At 41.3% G+C, this 8,973-nt stretch overlaps 1 protein-coding gene across 1 annotated transcript in view; it reads right to left on the bottom strand.

Annotated features, from left to right (window-relative positions):
* Positions 1-4,635: 4,635 nt before the first annotated feature.
* The window catches only part of COL4A3 (collagen type IV alpha 3 chain), a 56,088-nt gene continuing 51,750 nt past the window's right edge, over positions 4,636-8,973 (bottom strand). The window contains exons 48-52 of the mRNA XM_054386173.1: positions 8,666-8,878; positions 7,801-7,978; positions 6,706-6,820; positions 5,293-5,465; positions 4,636-4,720 (exon numbers count right to left, since the gene is read on the bottom strand). Coding sequence (XP_054242148.1) covers positions 4,636-4,720; positions 5,293-5,465; positions 6,706-6,820; positions 7,801-7,978; positions 8,666-8,878 — 764 coding nt within the window. The remainder of the gene's footprint in view (positions 4,721-5,292; positions 5,466-6,705; positions 6,821-7,800; positions 7,979-8,665; positions 8,879-8,973) is intronic.

Here is an 8,973-nt window from a genome sequence, read left to right as displayed (position 1 = left end):
ACCTCCTTGCAGGAACTTGTAGTGACTGAGATGGTCTCCCTTCTTTCCTTGAGGCTAAACAACCCCAGCTTCCTCAGAAGACCTGTGTTCTAGATCCTCCACCAGCTTCACTGCCCTTCTCTGGACCCAGTCCAGCACTTCAATGTCCTTCTTGTAGTGAGGGGCCTAAAACTGAACCTGGTATGTGAGGTGCAGCCTCATGAGTGCTGACTGCACTGGGGTAATCTCTGACCTGCTCCAGCTTGTCACACTAAAGCCAGGATGCCATTGGCCTTCTTGGTCACCTGGGCACACTGCTGGCTCTTCTTCAGCTTATAAAATGTTTTTTTATGGAAAACTGTCTACTGTTTCCTCATTCATGAATACACAAACAGTACTTTTGAGGGCTCTGTTCCTCTATTGTCTGCATGGAGGGCAAGCTGCTTGCTTTAGCACAGTGGGCAGTGCTCACCAAGGTGCCAGCTGAGCCAGGGCCCTCTGCCCAGAACCTGCATAGCTCCCACTGCTGACAGCAGTGCACTCCCACTTGAACCATTCCTGATGGAACCACTCCTTCATGCCATTCATCTCTTAAACATTGGGCAGCAGATCTTCCTGTGGAGCACTTGACCCTGCTTCCATTTTCATGCTGTGGTGGACTAACATACCATTGTAATATGGAAACAGGAAGACCTCATTATGTAAGTGGGGGGAAAATGTCTGGGTGTGTGATGAACGTGGCCTGCCACCCTCACGTGCAAGGGCTAATGGCCAGCCACTTCGGGGCAGGTTTTCTGTAAGACAGGTGGTTGCCTGGCCACCACTCACAAGCAACTGCACATTTCAAAACCCCAACTGCTATTTAAGTGTCTTTTATATGTTAGTCACTACCCCATTAGTGTTACATCCAATTTGTCAGCAAAAGTAGTAGACAGCCATCCCTAAACTTGCATGTTGATTCAGACTGGCAGAGCACCATCTCCTTCTGTCTGTGAACACTTCCATTAGGTGACCCCTCCTGAAACCAGTTCTTGCTCACAGCTGAAGAGAAGCTGTTTCATTGTGGTGTAATTATGCCTTTTCCATTTCCATACAGAAAAATAAAAAATTATATTACATACAGCAAGTATTTTTTTTAAGAGAGAAAAGTAGCCTCTGAGTTTTCCCTACGTTTGATTTATGGTCACAGTCATATTCTGGAGGTCAAATGAGTAGCTATGCCAGAAGCACTGAAGTATACATTGATCCAAGGGTGCAATTTGCTAATTCAGTTCCTTACAGTACTAACAGCACTGTTTTATAGGGACAGGCAGTTTGAAATACGAGCTCTTACCAGACAGAAATCATGTAACAGTGAGAATTAGCCATTACTTGTTTTTAGATGCACAATTTTGCATCTGGCCTTCTTGAAACATAAACTGTTGGCCACAGACTATCATACCTGACAATCCTCACCAATCTGTGCAAGAGTCCTCCTCAGTTCTCCCATTTTTCCAAGCTCTAAGATTCCAAACTCTTAATAGAAATTTAGTCTTTACAAAAATATAAAATTTGTAAGAAGTCTAAGAACTGATTCTTGAAGCTCACACGAAATATGGTCCAATTCTGATGATTCTCCATATAATTTTCACACTGGTCTGCCATTCTCTTTCTGCTGCCCACAATCTACTTGTTTATCTGTCTGTGTGCACTTGCAGAACACCTTTGGGTACTGCCTTCTGGCTGAGGAAACACAAGTCCTACTCTTTCCCAGCCAACCCCCATGGGGGCTAGTCTTTTCTTCCATCTGAAAACATGAGCAAATGCAGCAGAAAAGAACATGGCTGAGCTGTTCCATATTGAAACTGTTTGTCATGAGCCTGCCACACTATCTCATGTAGAGGTAGGTCTAGGGAGAACACACAGATGTCCAGCATGGATATCTATACCACAGTGATAGGCTTCTGGTGTAGTCCAAGTGGAGAGTGTGAGCGTCTTTCTGAAGGCAAACTCCACTTACTGTCTTTTAATCCCATTACACTGTGTATAGGTAGTGGGAAAGATCCTTATCACTGGAAAGGACAAAAAAGGCAAGTGCAATGGGTCTTTTCTTTAGTCAAAATATTTTTTATTTGGCTGTATTTAGCAGAAGGTTTGCTCTCCCCTTTCTCCCCCCCCACATTGTTTGCTCATTATTTCTGATTTCATATATTTCCATTTTTTCAGTACAATATATTAACATCTTGCACCTTGTCAGTACTGCCCAGTTAAGCCTCTCAAAGCATTTCCAGACAGGAGTTAACTAATTTTCACAACAAACATTAGCAGTAGGGAAGTAAAATGATCTGCACCTGCAGAGAGATCTGCTTTTTTTCCAAGCTTTTCTTTGAATTTCAGTGTCCAGCTTGTGTTAAGCTGGGCTTGATAAACACGTGTCCCTGCAGTTGCGTTTCGTGCTTTTGAAAGGAAGACTGAGTTTGAGCACTCAAAATCTAAAGCTAATTATGAAAATCTTTCTTTAGCAACTTGTTGAAAGCCACACAAGAAGTGAGCAGTGGAATCCAGAACTGACTTCCAGTTCTTTGCTGAGACATAACAACTCTTTGTAACTTACTTTTGAGCTTTAAAACAACAATCTCTTCCCTTCTCCTTACACAGTTCTCCACTGACCATTTCCAGCAGAATTCAACCTCAGGTACTTACATTCTGCATTTCACTAGCACAATTTACAGAGGGCCCCCACAGTCATCTGTGTAGTACCCTCTCTAATGCCTTTGGGTGACTGTCATGAGCCTTAATTAAAGTATAACACCCAAACCCCAACAACTGAACAAGCAACGTGTGTGATTTTTCTCTGTATTTAAAGCAAACTTCAGAGTTTATGGAAAAATCTAATATGTGATTGGTTGAAGGCAAACACCTTCAACCCCAAACCTTGTTCAAAAGGAAGACTGAGTATTAACTTGACATCAATACCTTCTTATCAGTAGTGCATCTGCATAGAGATTCTTCATAAACCCCCACATATTCACAATTACACCTTGTGAACACAAGTGCTGTGGCTGTTCAAGCAAACAAGAACTTTACAATAGCTATTCAGGTCACATAAATGGTATCTTCACCTTGGCACATCAGAAAATACCAGCCTTAAACACAGAGGAAATTATTCTTAGTTAGGATAACACTGAAAATTCAGTTAAACAGACATGATGCAAAGTATTTTAACAGGAAAAAATATGAAATGTCACTGGCTTAAAAAAAAAGGTCTAAATGAGAAATCTTGGTTATGCCAATGAAGTGCTGGACCCTACATTGAAAATGGTGCATCACTGACCTATTCAGGTGAAGCAGGCTTCTTCTAGAATACTAAATACTGGAATTTGGATAGATTGTGCAAGTATTAACAAGTATTAACATTTGAAATGTTAACTTTACAATTTTAAATAGCCTTGCAAGTGCAATGTTATAAATATTTAAAACAAACATCTGAGAGCTACAACTTGATGTAAGTTATATGAGTAAATGAAAGTGCTTTTCAAGTATTTATGTTCATTTACAGTTGGATTCTCTTATATGTGTCAGTGCTTAGATGGTACATTTGAAACATCTAGGGTTTCTTTTTTAGATTTACTGGATGGAATAAATGGTATCATTTGCAGAAATGTGTGATAAGTATTTAAATACAGAATATAATTTGTGATGAATGTTTAAATATGGAATGTTAAAATATTATTACCATTCATGTTATCTATTAAAAATAAACCAAACCTGATTAAAAAAAATACAACCCTGATAATGCCACAGGAGCCCTGGAGCACTACAGTAATTGTTCACTCCATCAAAATCCCAAATTCTGATCTGTTTCATGGTTATTCCTCAGTAGAGACAAAAGCATGTGGTCATAAATGACTACATTTGTCATTTATGTCAAATCTGAAGCTTGTGAAGACTGTGAGAGATCTCACGGTCTGTGTGAAAAGCTGCAGGATCTACTGCAGACTGTCCACCACTTGGTGTGAGTCAGCCCTTTAGCCAGGGTGGCTGTGGATAACATGAGTCACCACCATGCTGGCTGCCCGAGGCATGGGCTTGCTCCCTCCTGGCTACTCAAGAACCATTATTATTGTTGGCCAGCCAGAGGAAGGGTGAGGTAAGTGGGGAGATACTTGTTTATTAGACAAGAAAACCAAAACAAAACAACCCCAAATGAGTCATTATATATTTAAAAGTGCACTGAGAGTGTTTCTTACTGAACCCTATTTCTCCTAAGTGCCAGTTTTCATTTTACATTACACCCACTTTAGATACTGAACACAGGTGAGCTGACACCAGCGTGTTTGGTTTGTCTTGCCATTTGAAAAGCACATGACAAGGCAGCATTAACAGCTGTCATGAAAGATCTGGAGGTGCTGTAGTTTTATCACAAAAACACAGCTTAGACAGGACATAGTACAGCAGAAGCCCTGCAGATTGCCATTGCAAGCTCTCTCCAACAAAGTGCTCTGCCATTTGCCACAGACAAAAGTCAAACTGTTGCTCTACCTCACCACAGTGCTGCCCTGGCCAGTTATTTGCTTTCCAGGTGCAGTTGGACTTTAATAAATTAGAGCTCCTCAGAGTCAGGCAATTCTTTGTAACAGAAGCAGAGTTCCACATCCCATCTAGAGCAGCTGCTGTTTAGACTGGTCTCTTCATGCAGACCTGGCAACGGCTGATGATGTTTTCTAGTTCTCCCGCTTTCAATGTCTGTGACAGAGGTCTCCTGAAAGACAGAACAGGGAGAAATGATGAAACTTTGGGTATGGAGTAACTGACAAGGGAGTGGAACATCTCTCTCATGAGGAAAGGCTGACGGAGCTGGGTCTCTTTAACTTGAAGAGGAGGAGACCGAGAGGTTACCTCATTAATGTTTATAAATATGTGAAGGGTGAGTGTTAGGAGGATGGAGCCAGGCTCTGCTCAGATATACCCAAGAACAGGACAAGGAACAGGCTGCCCGGAGAGGTTGTGGAGTCTCCTTCTCTGCAGACACTCAAAACCTGCCTGGACACATTCCTATGTGACCTGCTCTAGGTGATCTTGCTCTGGCAGGGGTTTGGACTAGATGATCTTTGAGGGACCCTTCCAATCCCTAACGTTCTGTGATTCTGTGACATGACCTGACTCACCTAAGGCATCTTGATGCTAGAGAAATGACCATAATCCTAACAAAGTAGATGCCTGAGCCAAGAGGAATTTCTGTGGGAGCCCCCCCATATTACACTGGCAGTTACTGTCTCCTCAGGCAGTTGCAGTGCGGTGTGGTATGCATGGACACAGGGAAGTCCACTTTACCTGAACATTCTCCTTGGATTAAGTGATGCCAACCAGAAGCTGTAGGAATTTGTGTAGTAGTTACAAGTCCCCCTGCCATGGCACTCTATGAATGGGATGGCTCGAAATTCTTCCAAACAAGACCCAGGAGATGCCAGTGCTTGGCCAGAGGCTTCCGAGCCGGCACTTGTGTACTGCAATCATCAAACATGTTTTAAGAGAACTTGTCCATCAGCTTTTAGTAAAGTGCAGGCAAAAAAAAAAATAATCTTTTCTAGAACATACCCCGTTCTCTGTGGTATATCTTGGAGAAAACAAAACAAACACAGATTCATTTTATCAAACTTACAATGAAGCCTTACGAAAGGTGAAAAGCACCTTTACGGCATTCAAGTCCCTGCAAAGGCCTTTTTGTGCTCCATGAAAAGGCATAAAACTGTACCAAACACAGAGATTAGAAAGTGGCTGGATTCTGGCCAGCTGAGAACTACAGCAACTCAGTTATCAATAAGCCAAATTCCCTAGTGTGTGTGTGTGAGCAAAGAAGGCATTTTCCTTCTCTGACGTTGGTAAATACTTCTAGAAATAGCTCTAAAATAATCTATGACAGTAGAAAATCAGCTAGAAAATACCATTTACATTTGATGATGTTGGAAGCAAGCAATAAATTTTAACCAGATACTGCAAAAAAACTCTCATTCTTCTCCAAGATTATTATTATTAATCATCTTCACCACTTATGGCTGAATCCCAGGAGAGAGAATAAATTTCACATGAGACCTGAATGGACTTTACATTGTGCAAAAAAAGCAGGGGTTTTTATTTTGTTTTACCCCTTATTTGCTGGCATCCCTATGACATCCCACAGGATAACAAAGACCAAATTCCCTGGTATACATACACCCTCATTCCCATAATCAGTTCTCAACTTGCAGTCACAGTAAGAACTTTGTTCACTCATATCTCCTTATGGCATCACAACTGCTGAGGCAGTGTTTGTAGACAGTGTTCTGCCTTTGTTTGGATTTTAGCTTTCTGTGAAGTTTTAAAACCTGATTGATAAAAGAACTGGCATGGGAGGGGGTCAGTGACTTCTCTGCATTTGTGTTCAGGACCAGTTTAACTACTCCACTCCCCAAACCTCTTTCCTAGGACTTAGTATGACACAGGAAAGTGAGAGCATGCAGTTCTTTTTGTCAGACTAAAATCCTATTGCTCTCTTTTCATCTTTTCTCCTTTTCCTCCTGCCACCTCTTTTTGATGACAGATCGTAACAGTGTTTCTAATGCTTCTGACACTAAGAGTTGACAGACTTAGTGCCTTCTTCCTGGCAAAGAAAGAGAAGAATTTAACAATTTAACAGTTATTAAGAAACAAATTAATTATGAGCAGTGAAAGTAAGAGGACCTAAAATTCAAGTCTCTATATCCTTACCATAACAAAAGAAAAACCCTTCCAGAGAGATATCCAGCCATCTGGACATGGAGGAACTACAGTTGACTGGCTGTGAACTGCTATGACCATTGCAGCTCCTTCACAGACAACACACCTGTAAGAATAAACATGCATGAATTCCCTGCAGCTCTGAGGGAAAACGTGAAAGAGGACAAAAATTGTAGCTTCTACGATAGTAGCTACTGAATGGCAGGGCCTACTATAAATGTTACAACTCACACAGGTTTTCTCTGCTTAATGAGGAGATAAGTGAATTGAAGGTAACCAAACACCTTGCTGCTCAACTGCTTTGTGATCTCTGCTAGTAACACCAGACCTAATTTTGCCTTTACTGAATTAACAAGTTAAATTTGACCTTCTCCATGTGATCAATACTTTGTGTTGTTAAGGTTTAGATCAAAGTTGTGTAGTTTGCTAAGATTAGAAAAAGTCTTTATTTCCTAAATGAAACTATGAAGTTGAGCTAGACTGCATTACCTGGGTAGAGCAGGCTAGAAGACAAAGTACAAAGCTTGCCTCCCCATCTTTGATTTTCCTACTCTTTCATGCTTTTAGAACGTTTCCTCTTGAGATGCTCTTTATCCTTTTCAGCTGTTCTAAAGCAGCTAGCAAGGGCACATTCGCACAAGGGTGTTTCGTAGAAGAGAACCTGTAGCCCCAACTTAAATGTTCTTCACCAACTACAAAAAATGGACTTCACAGAACTGAAGGTAGAACTTGATTTGTACTGTATTACAAATAATGAAGCTGTCTTTATTTGACTTTAGCCTGCCTCTGATATGCACAACAATAGGTTCTTACCAAAATCTCACTGCAGGCAGTAGGATTGTGGGCTGTCTTCTCCTGTCAGCCACACAGATCAAACAGTGTAGCGGGGCTTTAATCTAACTTTGCTGAAGAGTATTACTGAGTATCTGACATATTGAGGGGAGTAATTAAAAATCAAGTAGTTAAAACCAGTGCTTGTACTGGCTGACATGGGCAGGTCTTTGCCCGAGATTTGCCCTTAAAAAAATAATAAGTATGATTTGTTTGTGGTTCTGGCCAGAAGAGACAAAATTCTGACACTCTTACCTGCTTATGTGGGGCTCTAGTGCCCTGCCAGAAATGGGTGCCATGTCTGCTGAAATTACTGCTGCAGTTGACAGCCAGTATGAATAGTCATTGCGAGAAGCAAAGCTACAGACATCATTGGTGCTACAGAACAAGAATGGCATGGTGGTGAATCTCTGCAAGCAGCTACCAGCTGTTCCTAAAAGACAACAGAGGAAAGGTTTGTGACAGATTATAGTTATTGTGACAGATTATAGGAGATTATAGTTAGGGCAGTAAACAGGAGAGACATGATGGCATCCCGTCTACTATAGTAAGAATTAAAAGAGTTGGTGCCTATAAAGAGGTAAGTGTCTCTACAGTGGAATTATCCGAAAGTAAAATGTTGATGGCATATACAAAAAATATGTATAAAAAAAATAAGTGCCCAGAGTAAAATCTGTTAAAATAAAAACGTCTTCTTGGGTGATACTGGTCCTTGAGACAGTGGCAGGGATTCAGCTGCTTAAGTGAAAACTTTTGGTGTCGTTTTTAAATGACACCCTAGAGCATGCCATTTGGTCTCCAAAAATGCAAGATTCTCTTTCAGATCCTGTGTTTACTGCTAGTCCATGCTGTGAACATTTACACTAGACATCTATCCATAAATAACTGAATTTCTCCTCAAAACTGTCTAGGAATAGCAAAAAGGAGATATAGGAGTGCAGGAAAGAAAGGTGTCTTTCACACCATGACTCTGAAATTGGCTGAGAGCAGCAGAACACTCTGGAGACTGATGGCTGGAACTGTTATTCATCTCAGACACTTGCTGTGGGCTTGGTTTCACAAAGCTCAGAGCTACTGGCCTCTAAAGGAAATGATCTGGAAGTTTTTAGGAGAACAGTACCAAGGTCTTGTCCATGTGCTCGTTCGTTGCCTTGCACAAAAAGCAGTGAATAGCCAACATAGATCTGCGAAGTCCCATGGGGGCAGGAAGGAATCTTTGTTGATTGACTGTGCCGGGTAAAGATAAAACCTCTTCGTGTTGGACCAGTAGTGATAGTACCTGGTGATCCAGGTAACCCCTGCAGACCTGGAAAGCCAATCAGTCCAGGGTGTCCTGTGGAGGGGAAAGAAATATTGCTCTAAATATCACCATTTTATTTGAAGTTTTACTTCATTTAAAGTAGTTGAACCACTTGGAAACTAGAGAAA

Source organism: Indicator indicator, chromosome 13 (assembly GCF_027791375.1).
Source record: "Indicator indicator isolate 239-I01 chromosome 13, UM_Iind_1.1, whole genome shotgun sequence".
NCBI lineage: Eukaryota > Metazoa > Chordata > Aves > Piciformes > Indicatoridae > Indicator > Indicator indicator.
This window is presented reverse-complemented; position numbering and strand designations above follow the sequence as displayed.